General features: G+C 40.9%; 1 protein-coding gene across 1 annotated transcript in view; it reads left to right on the top strand.

Moving 5' to 3' along the window:
- esyt1a (extended synaptotagmin-like protein 1a) overlaps positions 1-17414 on the top strand; it is a 63487-nt gene that overhangs the window by 41978 nt on the left and 4095 nt on the right. The window contains exons 15-30 of the mRNA XM_078431395.1: positions 873-959; positions 1947-2096; positions 3205-3402; positions 3837-4013; positions 4342-4424; positions 6346-6394; positions 7935-8024; positions 8658-8753; positions 9000-9071; positions 9639-9725; positions 10794-10937; positions 11079-11323; positions 12836-12928; positions 14374-14505; positions 15834-15930; positions 17004-17053. Of these exons, the coding sequence (XP_078287521.1) occupies positions 873-959; positions 1947-2096; positions 3205-3402; positions 3837-4013; positions 4342-4424; positions 6346-6394; positions 7935-8024; positions 8658-8753; positions 9000-9071; positions 9639-9725; positions 10794-10937; positions 11079-11323; positions 12836-12928; positions 14374-14505; positions 15834-15930; positions 17004-17053 (1850 nt within the window). The remainder of the gene's footprint in view (positions 1-872; positions 960-1946; positions 2097-3204; positions 3403-3836; positions 4014-4341; positions 4425-6345; positions 6395-7934; positions 8025-8657; positions 8754-8999; positions 9072-9638; positions 9726-10793; positions 10938-11078; positions 11324-12835; positions 12929-14373; positions 14506-15833; positions 15931-17003; positions 17054-17414) is intronic.

Genomic DNA, 17414 nt, shown 5'->3' with positions numbered 1-17414 from the left:
GGGCAGTCAAACTCACTGGCTGAAAGGGGATCAGAAGAGCAATCACTTCCCCTGTTTAAACTGTACGCGAAGAGCCATGACCTGCAGGGCTATGGATCCAGTGTGGTAAACTGGACTTAGGTTGGGAGCATTTTTCATGAACACAATCAGCTGGATATCTTACTATATTGTGGATTTTCTATGACTATGCAAAATGAAGCAGGCAAGAAATACTAATGGGTGCTATATGCCAACCCATTCACAATTTCTTGATTACCAGACCCTCCCAGAGTTTCTATTCCTTTCAGATTTTGTTATTATCATTAACATGCATTAACATGCAGTTCACAGCAGATACTCCCCCAGTATCTATTTTATCCGTGAAAAAGAAAGGCTTTCTTTTCGTTAGCGCCTTTTACATCCTTGGGACATCCCAAAGTGCTCCAGAGCCAAAAACGTCCGGTTAGATTTTTACTGTTGGAAACATAGTGGCCAAACAGCAGGATTCCATGAATAATGGATAGTTAAACTGTTTTGATGATTTTGTTTGAGGAATACATATAGAACCGTGACTCTTCTTCGAAGTAGCACACCACAGTCTTTTGGGACAACCAGAGAGAACAGGCACAGCCTCAGTTTAGCAGTACAGCCAGTAATACAGCACCCACTAACAATGCAGCATTCTCTCAGTATTGCATGGGAACAGCATCCTGTGTTTCGCTGTAGTGGGACTTGAGCCCACAACCTTCTGACTTGGAAACACAATGTTGCCCAGCAAGCAGCTGATGGTGTAGAATGCTGGAGTATCACAATGCCAGTTACATTTCCAGTTTTTCCACAAAGTCATGTTGTTTTGCCACTCTGAGATTTCACGTTCTTGCCTCTTCCCACAGACCGTATATAACACAAATGCCCCAGCCTGGGAGGATGCCTTTACATTCTTTGTTCAGAATCCAAAGCAACAGGAGCTGGATATACAGGTATTTCCCATAAACGTACCAGAAGTGACAAAATCAGTTTTTGTGTTAACTGTAACTTAACAACAATCTGGGTTTTGCATAAGTATTGCACACTTGCAGGAAGTTTGAATGGTGTCAAACATTGTTTCTAACAGCTCCTTTGAGCTTTGGATTTTGGATTTCACAGTGAGTACATCACTGCAGAAATGAAACCATTTCTCTCGTTTCTGGTGAACAACTTGCATTTACATAGCCTCTAACTTAATAAAATGGCATACAGCATTTTGCAAGTGTTAATGAGCCGAGTTCCACTTACCACATTACCCAGAGTTAAGTTTTAAGGACCATCTTAAAAAAAAAAAAAAGGCAAATTGGTTGAGGGAGGGCAATTCCAGAGCTTAGGACCAAAGCAGCTGAAAGTACAGCTGCCAGTCGGGGCTTAATTTGGGCGTGTGCAAACCACGTAAAACCACATTGATGCAACTTTAAATGAAAGTAGTGTATGACACAGAACAGCAAAAACTAGTGTTGAAAGACTGAAATACACCACACGAGTTAATCACTGAAGCAAACGCCACTGTTTGGAATGTCCTTTGAGCCTTTTCAGTGCTACTGGCATTACTGGGGGGAGGGGTTCATGTAAGTGAATTTCTTCCAACCAGCAGAGCAAGAATAGCTCTGAGGAAATTCCTGGCTACTATCCATGGTTCAGAGTCAGCTGGAGTGGTTTAAATAAAGGGAAGAAGAAGGGAAGGGAAACTGGCGCAGACAGCTTGACTTGCTGCCCACTGGAATATTTCAAACTCCAGTTGCACAGTGTGTCAGAGAAGGGATGTAATAATTCCAAACTATTCTATTTTTTTAACTGATTTTGGCCATCAAACAAGAGTTAAGACAAACATTGAAACTAGGATAACGGTGAAAGAAGTAGATTATAAAAACACATTCATTACAGGCCTGCACTTTCAGCATTTTGGTTAAATCTGTACATCTTACTTTCATTTCCAGGTTAAAGATGATGACCGTCAGTTGAGTCTGGGATCCCTGTCCCTGCCTCTGTCACAGATTCTGATGAGCCCAAATATGACCATTGATCAGTGGTTCCCACTAGAACATTCTGGACGTAACAGCCAAATTTATTTGAAAATCATAATGCGGGTGAGTGAACCGCAACTGCAAATTTGTACCTTTTATATAAAGACAGTCTGGATTGAAACTAAAGAAACAGCGCTGGGACAATCAGCCATCTGACTACAGAATTCAAGAAGGAAAACTGAGAAAATAGAACATATGGATACATTTTTACATTCACTGTCTGCACAGTAATGTGGTGCCACCAACATAGTCTATCTGACTCATTCCAGTGATTTCAGTGAAGATTCGGGTGGGGTGGTGCCGCCATAAAAGGCAGGGTGATGCATTTTGCCCTGTTTATGCCTGAGAACGTTACGTGGAATGCACCTCTTTCTCTCATTGAAGATTCTTTTTCCATTTTTTATTTTCATTCTGTTTTGTTCTTCTTTGACCTTAGGGCTATTTTTAATTCTGTTTCCATAACAACTTAATTTGAAATATTTTAAGTTTGCTGCTTTTTAAGATTAAAGATATTTATATTATTTAACGTATTATTTAACTTCTGCTTAAAATTCAAATGTGAACTGCTCGAACTCATTTTGTGTTAAATAATTTCGAATAGTGTTAAATTAGGACACAAAGAGATTTTGTGAATGGTTAAAGAAGCCAGCTCCTTCTGTGTATCACCCACCCTTCCCCTCTCATACTTTCTATTGTGCTGTTTCTACCTACACCATTGGCCTCTCGTAATGTTTTCACATTCAAGTTGGTGGGGTATGTAGAAGTGAAAAATCCAAAAAGAGGAAACATTCTCCATAACAATTTCATTGAACAAAGGTGTAAGAAGGAACTGCAGATGCTGGTTTAAACTGAAGATAGACACAAAAAGTTGGAGTAACTCAACGGGACAGGCAGCGTCTCTGGAGAGAAGGAATGGTTGACGTTTCGGGTCAAGACCCTTCCTCAGACTGAACGTCACCCATTACTTCTCTCCAGAGATGCTGCCTGTCCTGCTGAGTTACTCCAGCTTTTTGTGTCTATCACTGAACAAAGGTACCTTCTTGGATTTGAAATATGACTCAATTAAATGTTGTACATAAATCACTTTGTTTTATTAAACTAAAGCAAAGTAAATCAGGGACCACTTTACTTCCCTACCATCTTTTACCATTGTTGTGTGTTTGTGTGGCAGGTGCTTGTTCCTGATGCTGTTGATCTTGAGAAAATTCCCAGAGGTCGGAAATCTACAATGGAGAAAGTGCCAGGGTCATCCAAGCCTGACAAGATAAATGCGACTACCTCTAAATTAGTGGAGGCCTCGGGATTGGGGAGCCTGATTCAAGCTCCCTTACCAACTGAAAGCAGTGCTCCCAGCAGTGTGGGGACTGAGGTATGGGTCGCTTTATATCTCCACATGAGTAAGCATTTGCTACTGAGGTTCGTATAGATCAGGCTGAAGCTTATGTCAATGGAATATAATTTATCAGCACACTTGACTACCAACGTTTAAATACACCAAATGTTTTTTGTGTGAAACTTGTGAAAAGGTGCACATGTCAAAAGAAGTTACCAAGCGAAGAAACCCAGATTCTGAAATGTGCATGTAAATCAGTTAAGCACAATTTTCTGGACATTATTATTTAAAAATAGTAATGAAAAGAACTGTGAAAGAGCAAAAAAATTGGGGGTTCAAGTTCACATAAAGGAAACGCTGAGAGTTGGTGAGTAAACAAGTAAGCAAGAGTGAAGATGAGTTGTGCAGCAAATTCAAGGGTCTGACTCTTGTTCCTGTAAAGTCGCAGTCACCGACTTCTACTATTTCAGGGGGTGATCCGCATTCATTTGTTGGAAGCTGAGAACCTGATCGCAAAGGACAACTTCATGAGAGGAATGGTGAAAGGGAAGTCTGATCCCTACGTCAAAGTGAGAGCAGGACATCAAAGCTTCCGAAGTAGAACTATTAAAGAAAACCTCAATCCCAAGTGGCACGAGTTGTATGAGGTCAGTATGTTCAGACCAAGCCGTTTGCAACCAAAGCAGAATAAAGTAAAAGCCCTTCATCCTGCAGGGCAAAATGGTTACCTAATGGGTGGGTCTGAGTAACAAGTGGGCTGTCGACTCTTATCTTTCCATTGCTGAGAGGCCAATTCCTGGATTTGGGCCAGCCATTGACCCTTTTTCATTCAATATTCCTGGATTTATTATAGTAGTAGATTATTTTATACTTGCTGTAGAATGTCAGACCCCCGTTAATTATTCCTACTGAATATGACTTAATCGCACTCTACCGAAATAATATTCTGATTTGTGTAATCTCTCTCCTCTTCAGGTGATTGTAAATCAAATTCCTGGTCAGGAGCTTGAGTTTGAGCTCTTTGACAAGGACATGGATAAGGATGATTTCCTCGGAAGGTATGTCAATACACCGGAAAATTGTGTATTGTGCAAAGTTGTCGTGGTATTAGAACAAAGAGGTTGCCTTTTCATTAGAACTTTGACCCTCTAGTGCCAGTAACTGGTTCCTCAAATATGTTGGTGAATTTGTTTATCAATTTGAAGAGTCATACAGCACGGAAACAGGCCCTTTGGCCCAACTTATCCATACTGACCAAGATGTCCCATTTATGCTAGTCCCACCTGCCCACGTTTGGCCCATAGCCCTCTCGAGAGGGAATCTCTGGGGTGTGGAACACAATCCCATTCCAGGCACCACATACTGTAAGGGGATATTAGAGAGAATGCAGTCCCATCGACCATTCCCACTCTTCCTCTTCCTGAAGATTGGAAACACCTGCCCAAAGATAATGGAGCGGAGCAAGATAGACCACTCCATCAAAATCACCTATATTGAAGTGTAGTACGCAAAGGAGCCATTTTAGTAGGCAAAACCTGTCGTTCACTCTGCCTCTTGCAGTGTAATCAGTGTTTTGGGGGAACAGTATGTGTGATGATACCATTAAAATGCAGAATGTATCTCATCTATCAATTCACAGATTTTTGTTACTTTTAAAATGTTTCTGCAAGTTTCTGCCTACTAAAATGGCGCCATGACATAATACGTTTTTTAGGGTCGAGTGGTCTATCTTGCTTTGCTCTATTATCTTTGCACCTGCCTGCAATCAGAGTGGAGCAGCTGCAGTGTAGAGAGCAGGAGACTGGAATGGGGGAGCTGGAGAGAGAAAATCTGGATTTCATCAACTAACCGATGGAAAAGTGGAAAGAAGGTTTTAAATAACTAAACAAGACGATACGTTATAAAATTTTAAAAGGTTGGTCACTCGACACACTAAACGTCTGGGGGAGGAGTAGAAGGCAAGAACCTCACAGGGACTTCTGAAGGGTACATATTTTCCCCATCTTGGCACATGTAACTGCATCCCTTCTGAAGAAGGGTCTCTACCCGAAACGTTACTCATTCCTTCTCTCCAGAGATGTTGCCTGTTGTCTGAGTTACTCCAGCTTTTTGTGTCTATCTTCCCTATCCCTATTGTTTGACATGTGTCAGCTGGAGATGTCTAGGTGGAGAAGGTTTCTCCTTATACCTTGAACTGTGGAAAGAGCTCGCCCATTATCAACTGTCCTGGGTGAAAATGCCTCTGAGGCTAAAGATCCAGCAGAAGAACTTTGTACACATGAATTGGAGCCTGAACCATCTTGGCCTTCTTCCCCCTTTATCACCCATATTCATTACTCCTCTCTCCAACATGTTTTTATTATTTCAACTGGGGTGAATATGTCTCTGGGACCCCATGGCCATTTCATTCTCTTTGGTGTGGCCCGATTACACTGATGCTGCAGCTGCTCCTCTGAGTCTGCAACCAAATGTGACTATAGAGGAAGACACAAAGTGCTGGAGTAACTCAGCATTCAGGCGGCATCGCTGGAGAACATGGATAGATAACGTTTTGTGTCAAACCCTTTCTTTAGACTATTGAGGTTTGCGTAAAGACTGTGGGTGAAGTTCCTGGCCCTTCAACTGTTTTTGCAGCCTGTTGGGTATTTGGGAAGGATTAATTTTTCTGATGAGCATGTAGGAACGTTGCAAGTTTATCCTATCAAGACTCTCAGGCTCTTGCATGTTTCAATCAAGTTCCCTTCCATTCACCTAAACCCCAGCAGATACAAGTTCAGCCTGTCAAAGCTTTCTTCATTAAGACAGCCCATGTAATCTAGTAAACCCTCTCTGAACTAGCACCTTAACAATTGCCTTCTGTAAATCTGAGCATCGTATTAATAAATCTACTCTAGGACAGTATGCACGTTAGTTGTATTCACTTACAATGTAAATGAACTTTGTCCATGTCTTTGATTTAAATTAATTTCTTGTGTGCAGATTGAAGATCAGCTACAAGGATATCATGAAGAGTAAATTTATGGATGAGGTATGGAAACCTGGTTAATTAAAATTGTATAATGGGATATTTTCTCTGTTGCTACATCTGGAGATATTGCATCTCCAGATAGGGCTGTGTTTTTTTAAGAGGCGGTTAATGTCACGCCGGCAGTTGGAGATGAAAAGTTCTAGTGAGTTTTTTAGAGGTGGTTAGAAGGGTCTCGACCCGAAATGTCACCCATTCCTTCTCTCCTGAGATGCTGCCTGACCTGCTGAGTTACTCCAGCATTTTGTGAATTGCATCTCCAGATACACCAACAGCTCAGAGATCAAATGAAAAGGAAGAGCGTGCATCATTTTCTGCTGATTTGGCATGTTCAATCTCTTCTAGTCATGACCCTTGACTGTATCTGAACGTTCAGATGCTGGTCTGGAAATGTTACACATTGAACTGGAACTGGCAGTTTAACTGGATAAGAGTTGTGAGCACAGAGTAGTTGGCTAATTAGAACCACCCTATCCCTTGCAATGCCTTGCAGAGTTAACTCTAACAGCGTGAGAACAATCTCGGGTGCTTCTGTTTTCTAGATGTGAGGCCAGTGAAAAGTCTCTCCATGAATTGGAACAACTAAAACGGGCTGTTCAATCCTTCAAGACTGTCTCCTCATGAGCCACCTAATCAAATCTTACAAACATGTGAATTACAAGCAGGTGTAGGCCATATTTGCCCTCAAGCCTGCACCACCATTCAATAAAGTTACGGCTAATTATTACCTTGGCTTCACTTTTTTGCCTACCCCAATAACCTTTCACTCTGCTTACCGAGAATCTATCTACCTCTACCTTAACAATATAGGGACTCCCCCAGGCTACAGATGACCTGACAGACAGAAATCTGACTTTATGCAAATTCTTTCACACATTTTTAAAGCATTTTTCAAGATGTTTTATTAATAACATTATACAATATATGTTCCATTAGTTTAATTATGGGTAGTGTTAGTGTGATTATTTGCTGAAATGTTAGAATTATAGCGAGTATGAAGAACATTATGAGGGTTGCGATGGAAAACGGACATTTCTGACTTACAGAAAAATAGGTTCAGACAGTTCCCAGGAACAGAACCCTGTGTAACCAGGGACTGCCTGTATCCAAAACCTAATTTGCCCAACCTTTTTTCATAAATACAATCTGCCTATTTCAGTTATTTGTCCAGTAAGCCCTCTCTGAACTGCTTTCAATGCATTGATATCTTTCCTTGTATAAGGAGACCACTACTATACATTTCAGATGTAGTCTCGCCAGAACTCAATGATACATTCAATTCCCTTGGCTGTTTGTTTTCCTATTTACATACTGTACCCGCCCGCATACTTGTCTTTTGTCAGTCATGTGTTTTGACACTCGGATTACTCTGCATCTCAGCTCTGAAATGTATCACCATTAAGAGAATGTTTTTTTAAATCTTGCTAATTTTACAATCTTCCATATCACTCATTATTTGTGAAATGTTTGCCCACTCACTGAACCACCCACTATCATAACCATTATGCACTGCAACATTATGTTCCATTCCCTTTTTATGCAGTGGTTCATGCTGAACGATGTCAAAATGGGAAAACTTCATCTGAAGTTGGAATGGTTGCCACCAAGTATGGATTCAATCATGTTGGACCAGGTACGTGTCTCCTTCTACAACCCATGCAACATTTCCACATGATTTATCTCTTTAGCCAAGATGCTGGCATAATGTCTTAGTGGTGGGGGCTTTTGTTTGTAAGCTCTTTTGCGGAGTTCCAAATAACTTGGAGGAAATTCTTGCGGAATGAGCCTGTGTTTTAGATAGTGGAGGGAGAGACAAATAGTTTTCAGTTTGGCAACTGAGCAAGGTTCAACGCAATATTGGCTTCAACGCAAATACATACACCATGGTTATTGTACTCGGCAGGCATTTATGGGCCTGACAAAGTTGGTGGTCTCCAGTCACATCATAGCCTCTGATCTCGGTCATCCCCGTGTTAATTAGAAATAGTTATCAACAGGGCTGGGCTCTTTGTTTTGGAAAAGGGTTATTTTGGAAAATGCAGCAGAATTAAGCGAATCGTTAAATTTCTGTACCTTGTGCAAGTATTGTTTCTTGTCAAATGTCAGAGGACATTGTAACCAGCTAGACTGAAAATAGATTTTGTGCTATCTGCTTTTAACTTTTAAATGGGAAGTTGGAAATAAACAAGCTGCTTATTCCCTCCTTTTAATGAAGAGCTGGTATTTTCCATTATTAGTAACCCCTCCTCCCTACATTTGTTTCCAGGTGCTTCAAGCCAACAAGACCATTTTCACACAGAATGAGGTGGAACCATCTGCTGCCATCTTGTCCGTCTACGTGGACAGAGCACATGAGCTTCCTGTAAGCCTTGGGTTTCTTGATTGTAAATAAAATGCAAATGTCTGTCCCAAGAAACTGTATGAATCTTGCCATCATATGGATGAGACCTTATCTACATTTGTTAGTTTGTGCGAGTGATACTATACCACATTAGCCATTCTGTCGATCAATCAATTAATTATTGATTATTGTCAATCAATTATTAAGTTAAAATTGCTGTCTTGGTCATTTTTTGTGATTCTGACAGTAGATTTTTCATTTTCATAGCTGAAGAAAGGAAAGAAGCTTCCCAGTGCACTGGCTCAGCTCACTGTCGATCACACCACATTTAAAAGTCAGGTAAAATAAATAAGCTTTGAAACTTTCTTGCTCACGTGAAAATTATGCTGAGCCTATTCATGGTAAAGGAGATTTTTACCTCCATTCATGGAAACGTCATTTACAATAAGGCTAGTGATTTGCCATTGCAAAATATTGTTGAAAATCGGTACCTATAAAAACCAAGAGAATCAGGTTCGTCAAAGGTTGTAGCTTTGTTAGAGTATAGAAATGGCTGTTGAGGAAATGATAAGGCAGCACAGATTTGAGATTGATGCTAAATGAGGTATCTTAGTGAGATTATGTAGAGGGAATTCTGTCTAATCTAAGGTCTAATTGACCCAAGAATGATTGATGGCACTTTGTTTTTTTCCCTGTCAATAAGACTTCTGCCTTCAGAATCTAAAAATTCAACCTCCCTTCTTTCAAATAGATTATAGATGAACAAATATAAAACTAAACAAACCGAAGTCTGATGCAGTGGTTAAAACAGTCCTGTAGTTTGAAGATGAAGGTCTTGTTGCTGAGAGCTATATTCTGTTAAATTGTCCCTATTCTTTGAGGATTAACAATGTCTTTATGTCGCAGGTTATTAATAGCACAGACATACCTATTTGGGAGGAGTCGTTTTCATTCCTTGTTAGGAATCCAAATGCGGATCGTCTGGAAGTTCAGGTAAACAGCACGCGGCATGTATATGAAATAATGTTTTCAATCTGATACTTTATATCTTGAAAAGGCACCTCTGCACAAAAACTCTCTTGCATGCCCACCTCAAAAAGCTGCTGGAAATACGAAAGAAAATGGTAACAATAGTCGGTCGGTATGTTAGGGAGTGTCTCTGGACAGAATATGTTTCAGGTTGATGATCTTTCATCAGAACTGAGAAAGTGAGAAATTGAGTGTTTTGAGTTGCAGGGAATATTACAGAACCAGAGGAATATTTGCAATAGGGTCAAGATCAAGATTGGCCAATGAACAGTTACCTGTACTTTTTCTATCCCACTCTGACCCCTCGGTGTTTGGCCTCTCCGACAAAGCCCAATGTGAGCTTCAGGAACAACAATTTATCTTTCATCTATGCACCCTGCAGCTCAGACTCGATATCAAATTCAATAATTTCAGATAATCAACCTTTGCTGTTTTGTATCTGAACTGGTCAGTTCTGTTTTAGGTGATCCACATATAACATTAACTCAGTTCTTTCCACAGATGCTGCCTGATATGTTGAGTATTTTCCAGCATTCTCTTTTACTTACAGTTACCATCAACAGTTGTGTTATGCTTTTCACACTTCCAGCATTGTAGTTTTTCTCTCGACTGTCTTCAAATGTTAAGAAGTATTCACTCCCCCTCTTAGATGGCACAAACAGCATTTGTGTTACTTGGGCACCTCTTTTACAGGTACGCTTCACCCTCCCCCTCTCTGCAACACAAAACATCTTTGTTTTCTTGACTTTTTTGAGTTCTGAGTTAAGGTTCTAGACCTGATATGTTAATTCTGTTCTCTCTCCACAGAAACTGCCTAACCCTGCTGAGTGTTTACATCCATCATTTTCTGTATTTATTTCAGTATACCCATCTCCATTTGTCAGCAAACTCTCCGCATGCCAGCACTCTCAGCTCAGTGCACTTAATTATTAGAACACAGCCCAATTTAAAGTACAATATCTGGGATTACAGTTGTTAATTTAATTGGTCAAAATACATGCTTTATTCATTTGTTTCAAAATTTTCTCCTAGGTTAAAGATGACAATCACACCCTGGGGACTCTTACCATTCCACTCACTGAACTGCTGGTATGCAAGAATCTGACCTTAGATAAGTGGTTTCAGCTGGAAAATTCAGGACCCAATAGCCAAATAATGTTGAAGGTTATTCTTGGGGTAAGAATACCAAACAAGTATTAACTGTGTATGTCCTGCAACATGTGAACATATTGTGACTGATGCTATTTGTAACGAATTGGGCTCTCCGACTATTGTAAATGTTTTGATGTTTTTTAATACGTTGTTTTTACCTCATAGATCCTAGTTTCTGAGCATTCCAGCGAGCTTTTCTCAATTCAGTATCGAGATCCAACCAGCCATGAGGTGGAAAATGTGGCATTCTCAGCTTCAGCTGGTGATGAGAGTGAACTGAAAGCTGCTTCGTCATTGGTAAATGATCCCAGCAGCCATTCAGTGGCCTCCTTTACTTCAGAGCAGAATGCCAACATTCCAGAGAGCGAGTCAGCATCATCTGAACTGGATCTGCGTCAGAGAATGAATCGGTAGGGAAAAATTATTTATTTTCCTGCTAAATGCATGCTTTCTTCTTTTGCATGTTTTCTGAAAATAGCTTTGTGTAGCTTGGCAAAATTAAAAGGTCAAGTAATCCCATAATGTTTTATTCATTAAGGTCCATTGTATATGTCAGAGGATGGTAATCTAACTAGCTGTGCTGTGGTTGACGAGCCATTCTGAGTTTGCAGCCGTAGATATGAAACTCCTTTATTCAATCAATCTCAGTGCAAACATACATGCAGGGGAGATCAGGTAGAAAAATCTCCCCCAAAGTCAAATGCATCACTTTAAACTTTTTTCAGATACAGGAAAGGTGATTGACAGCCCATCTTCTTGTTTTGCTGAGGCTATGTGGTATCGATCTGGAACCTTCCACGGTCAGCACTCTGGTTATTTATTCATGTCATCACACAACTGTTTGCCAATAGCGAGCAAATTTTAGTGCCACGTTGTCGTTGGCCTCTGCAAGATCCTTTACAGTGTATGTGCATGCAGCATGTCACAGCTCAGATGTTCCATAGCCTGGAGGCCCCGCAGTCTGCACTCGTAGTCTGCCACATCTTCAGTATATCCCCACTTCAGCATGTTCGCTTTGCTCCTCCCCATGCCTGTCCGCAGTCTGTTGAGACTGCGCCAGGTTATCCATGGTTGGTCGGAACCTGGTGCGAGTTTCTCAGAGAGATCGATTGCCATGTGAATGTCTCCGGAGATTTCTCTAGTCTCTCTTCCCAGAGTATGAGCCTTCTGGACGATGCACTGCAGTCCAGGGGATGGACAGAAGAGAGGAATCGTCTGCGTGATTTCAAACGCTGAGATAGCAAAAGGCAGTTATGCAGGGGATGTCTTTCATCCGATTGTCTGAGGCGTTCTTTTTGACTGGCTACAGCTCTGATTCCAGGAGGTGCAATGCCAGATAGTAGGTAGATGTTGTCAGTCTTGGTAGGTTTCATGCATCCACTGATGCAGCGTCAGCTTGTGTTTAGCACAGGATCAATCTTCCTTGCATGAGCTGAGCGCTCCCATACTGCACAGGCATACTTGGCAGTGGAGAAGCAGAGAGTCAGAGCTGTTGATCGAATGGTTTTAGAATTTGCTCCCCATTTTAACGTACTCAGCTTGCTAAGAAGAGTATTTCTGGAACTGACTTTTCCTTTAAGCTTCCCACTCTGGTGGGAAGGGATTACCAGGTGGAAAGAGTCAAGTCAAGTCAATTTTATTTGTATAGCACATTTAAAAACAACCCACGTTGACCAAAGTGCTGCACATCTGATTAGGAAAAAAAAAAAGAAACATAGAGGAAGAGATTCAATTTTCTTCTAAGGCTCCTTGAAAATTGCAACATCCCCAATAACTCTTGGGTACCTCTGGTCTGTGACTGCTTAAAATGTACAGTATTGAAAATGTGTTTCTGGTGTTGAACAACATTGGGCCGGTGGCTAGCTTGTGGATTGATTGCTCAGTTGTAGTCTCTTCATATAATTGCAGTCCTCTTCTTTCAGCAAAATGGATGTTTCAGAGTCACCACAAATCAAGCTGACACTACTGTATAGCATGCAACAAGAAAGACTGATGATTGTAGTGCATTCCTGCAGGTAAGTAGGAATAATTGTTCAACTTTATTGCTAATAAATCTTTACATTTCACAGATCAGTGAAAATTTGCTATTCATTTCATGTATCCAGCTTGTTATGATTGTGAGGTGAGATTATTTTGCCTCACTAGGAGGAACTCTTGCAGCTCCCAGAAGTAACTTGTGGATCACTCCATAATAAATTTGATTAATTCTAATGCTACGAGCAATTTAAGGTCATGACCCATCCCGAGTCCTAAGTTTGTTTGGTGTCTTTGGGAAAATGATATAGAATAGGTAGTCTGTACCTTATATGTAAGCCACCCATTTAAATAGAGAGTGTTTAGTTTAATGTGGTAGAGGTACACCACTGATTTTCCAGCAACTGATGGTCTGGCTCCCCATTTAATTACAATACAAAAACGTTTCTTCGCAGCTGCAGTATACGTGAGCGCCCCATCTACCCCATGTCTTTATTTCCACACTCACGAGTTGTGCTCTCACATTCCCTGTCCTTGCAGTCCTTCAACTCCCACCTCCAACACCCAACCCCCACATTTACCTTCAGCTTTTATCTGTTGGAACTGAGCAGCTCGAGAGCCAATCGATGCGTAGTGCACATGCGCAGCCGTATCTCGACCAGCGCATGGTCAGAGGCTCGAGCTGAGGGTTTGACACTGTCATGGTGGCGCAAGGCTGAGGAACAAGAGAGTTTATCCGTTGCGACCCAAGGAATCCTTTTTTTCATGTTAAAAAAAAATCTGATTGCGAGTGTGTACGAGCCTCAGGGCTGCGAGTTGCCTGACTCGAGATCAAGTGAGTGGACCCGGTTCAGGGGCAGACGGAGAGCACGGCAAAGCAGCTGAGCTCGGTTTGCTGTGAGCTTTTACTTAAAGTTGTGTGCTGGTGACCGTGTTCGCGCTCTCCCATCTTCACCCTCCTTGTTCTTTGGATAAATGAACATGTCCAGAGGGAACAACCCACATTATTATTATGAATTATTATTACCTGACCTCTGTTGGTCCAGCAAAACGGATAATCCGGCAAGGCTCTGGAACAAAGGGTGCTGGAAAATCAGTGGTGTACCTGTACTATGGTTACCTTCCATCTCCCCTCTCTGAAATTTGCTTCCCATCACAGTTAAATCCCCCTTTCTCGCACTCTTCCCATCATCTCCCCTTCTCATCCTTTTCCCTCTCGATTTTCCTCTTCTGTACTCCCTGCTCTCTGGGCCTTCTGTCCTTCCATCCCAGTCCCCTTCTCCATCCTCAGTATCTAGCTTATCCACTCATTTTTATTGGAGACTTTTGGTGGAGGCTGTAATCTAAACAGCCTAGCTTTGGAGTAGGCAGATTGCATGAAAGACAGCATGGTGATTGGAACATGACCTCTGCATCACAAATGCAATCGCACCATAGTGTTTTTTAAAAGAAAGAGTAATGAGTGTTAATTGTTTGCTTTTTGCAGGAACCTAAGACTCCATTCCAAGGAGATCCCGGACCCGTATATCTCTCTAATTCTGCTCCCTGACAAAAATAAAGTGACAAAGAGAAAAACAAGTGTGAAGAAGAAAACAATTAATCCGGAATATAACGAAACGTAAGGAATGTAGGGGAGATAAGGAAAGGTTGTAGAAGAGAATTGGAGAACAAGAAAAGGCAGTGGCAGACAAAACCCAGAGGCAAAAGGAAGCAAGAGAATGGAAAATTGATAAATAGACATGGAAATGAGGAAGAAATATCCAATACTGTTAAAGAGGGAGTCTTACCATCAAGTTTTCTTAAATACTGCTAACCAGGACAATTCTTTGAATATGCTGTTGTGTGAAATATTTTAACAGCAAATTTACAACATCAGTTCTGATGAACTTATGACACAAAGACCAAAAGGCTACAGCAGAACTTGCCAATCACTTCCATTCCTCTTTTCTTATTTCCCTGCAGACCACCATCCCACCTTCAACTCCTTTTAGCTTATTTTGTCACCTACCAATAAAGGGTAGTTCAGAGTCACTAATGTGTCTACCAATACATAATTTTAAGTTCAATCCTGACCTTGGGTGCTGTCTGTGTGGAGTTGGCACACTTTCCCTTTGATCAGATATGGGCTTCCTCTGAGCACTCCGGTTTCCTCCCCCATCCCAAAAACGTGCAGGTTTGTAGGTTAATTGGCCTCTGCAAATTGCCACTAATGCGTAGGGAGAGAAAGTGGGATAACAGAACTAGTGTGAACGGGGGATGAATAGTTGGTGTGGACTCGGTGGGCTGAAGGACCTGTGCCCATGCTGTATCTAAAACAAAAAACTAAAATCCATGAGGGCAGAATAAGAATATGCAAAGTCCACAGTCAACACCAGAGGTCAGGATTGAACCCACTTTTTGTTTTAGTGAATCACAGTTCTTAAGATAATTCACAATGAGAAACACATGTGAAATTTATGAGCGGCTTTAAACAAAATATTAACTTTAGAGGCATCTAGGCATTAAAAAATTATATTACAGCACTCTCAATAATTTAATTCCTCTTATTCCAATTGTCACCAGATTCACAGTTTAAAAAATAAACAATTTTATGTTAAGGGGTTTGGTTTGAGTATGTCCTTTGCACCTCCCTCTAACCTGTGTCCCGATCAGAAATGTAATTTATTCCTCCTCTCCCTTCCTTGGGACAATGGGCATTTGAAGCTATTTTAGAGAACTTTGTCAATAAGAGGGATTATGGGTTAGGGCTTTATTTCTTCGTAGGTTGAGGAAAGAAACTGCTGTCCTAAAACCAGGGGGGGGTCGCATGTATACAAAAGGAGGGGATAGAAGACTTAGTGAATTTGTATGAGATTCAACATAAAGGCACTGACTGGTGTAGGAATGATGCTCTGAATTAAGTTTTCCTTATTCTAGACTTTATTCTTGTGCTGTTTTGTTTTCCAGATTTGAGTTTGAAGTATCGTTGGAGGAAGCAGAGAAGAAAAAGCTGGACCTCACTGTAAAAAACAATGTTTCCTTTATGTCCAAAGAGATTGGAAAGGTAGGATACACTTATGGAAAATTTTTTTAAGGAAAATATTCTATGTATGCAACAAATATAGCACAAATGGTAATGGGCAAGGCTGAAAGGATTAGGGAACCTTGGTTGATGAAGGACATTGAGGTTCTGGTCAGGAAGAAAGGAGGAATGTGTTTGGATCTACTTCTTGCAGTTTCGGGGCAATTTGCAGAGGCCAATTAATCTACAGACCCGCATGTCTTTGAGATGAGGGAGGAAACCCACGCGGTTACAGGGAGAACGTGCAAACTCCATGCAAATAGTTCCCAAGGCCAGGATTGAACCTGGGTCTCTGGCACTGTGAGGCAACAGCTCTACCAGCTGCGCCACTGTGTGAGACAGGGTACAATTGCAATGTTTGAAGACATTTGGACAGGTACATTGATGGAAAGGTTTTAGAGAAAAATGGGCCAAATGCAGACAAATGGGATTAGCTCAGGTAGGCCGCTTGGTCGCCATGGATGAGTTACGCCGAAGGGCCTGTTTCTGTGTAGTATACCTCTATGACACAATTCCCCTACAATCACTTTTTTTATCGGCCTGATTGCATTGGATAATGTGAATATAAACAAACTCTGACTGCACTTCCAAAATCAGTGACCTGTACCACTTAAAGGCAGCAGGTTCAGGGAGACACCACCACCTGAAAATTCCCCTCCATGTCACATACCATCTGACTTGGAAATACATCATCATTCCTTCATCATTGCTGGGTCTGAATGCTGGAACTTTGCCCAATGGCAGTGTGGGGGGCGTCTGCATTATGAGTTCTTCAAAGTGCTGGCTTTGCAAGGGTTCCCAACATCTCAGGATTTTTTATTTTTTTTAATGGTCCAAAGAAACCCATGTTAATTTAAAGAAATAAAAAGAAATTTTGGAGTGATGTTGGAACTTACTGCAGAATGTCCTTTGCATTTCAATGTTAGACAGATTGTAATCATTTCCAAGCCTCATTACGTCTATGTTCATCATTCTTTATTTTGTGCCCTGTCTCCTTAATTTTGCATTTTACTAAATTTAGGTTCTAAACAGATCTTTCTCTGTTTCTCTTCCAGCTCCATATTGATCTTTCACTGCTTGACCTGAGTCAGGAGATAGTTCAGTGGTAAGTGAGCAAGCCAAAGTTTTGAAGAAGAAAAATGGGCCAAACTGATTACCTATTGTCTATTAAATTATTTTCTTACTGATGTTTACCTTGTTTTACTTGTAATTGATCTTATAACAAATCATTTCAAAGTTTTCTTCACATTTAAAAAAATAGATTATTCTGCTCATGGTTAATGCAGACATTCTATGTTCATGTCTGCAGAAAAAGATGTATTTGAATCCAAACCCTGATTCAGCCCCAGTGAGATACCATTTAATTATCAGAACATGTTAGGTGCCAATGGTAATAGAAACTACTATCAATGCTAACACCATTCTCCCCGTGACTGGACGAGAATAGGATTGGGTTTAGCTCTGTT

Source organism: Rhinoraja longicauda, chromosome 42 (assembly GCF_053455715.1).
Source record: "Rhinoraja longicauda isolate Sanriku21f chromosome 42, sRhiLon1.1, whole genome shotgun sequence".
NCBI lineage: Eukaryota > Metazoa > Chordata > Chondrichthyes > Rajiformes > Arhynchobatidae > Rhinoraja > Rhinoraja longicauda.
The sequence above is the reverse complement of the archived record's forward strand: the minus strand, read 5'-3'. Positions and strand labels throughout refer to the sequence as shown.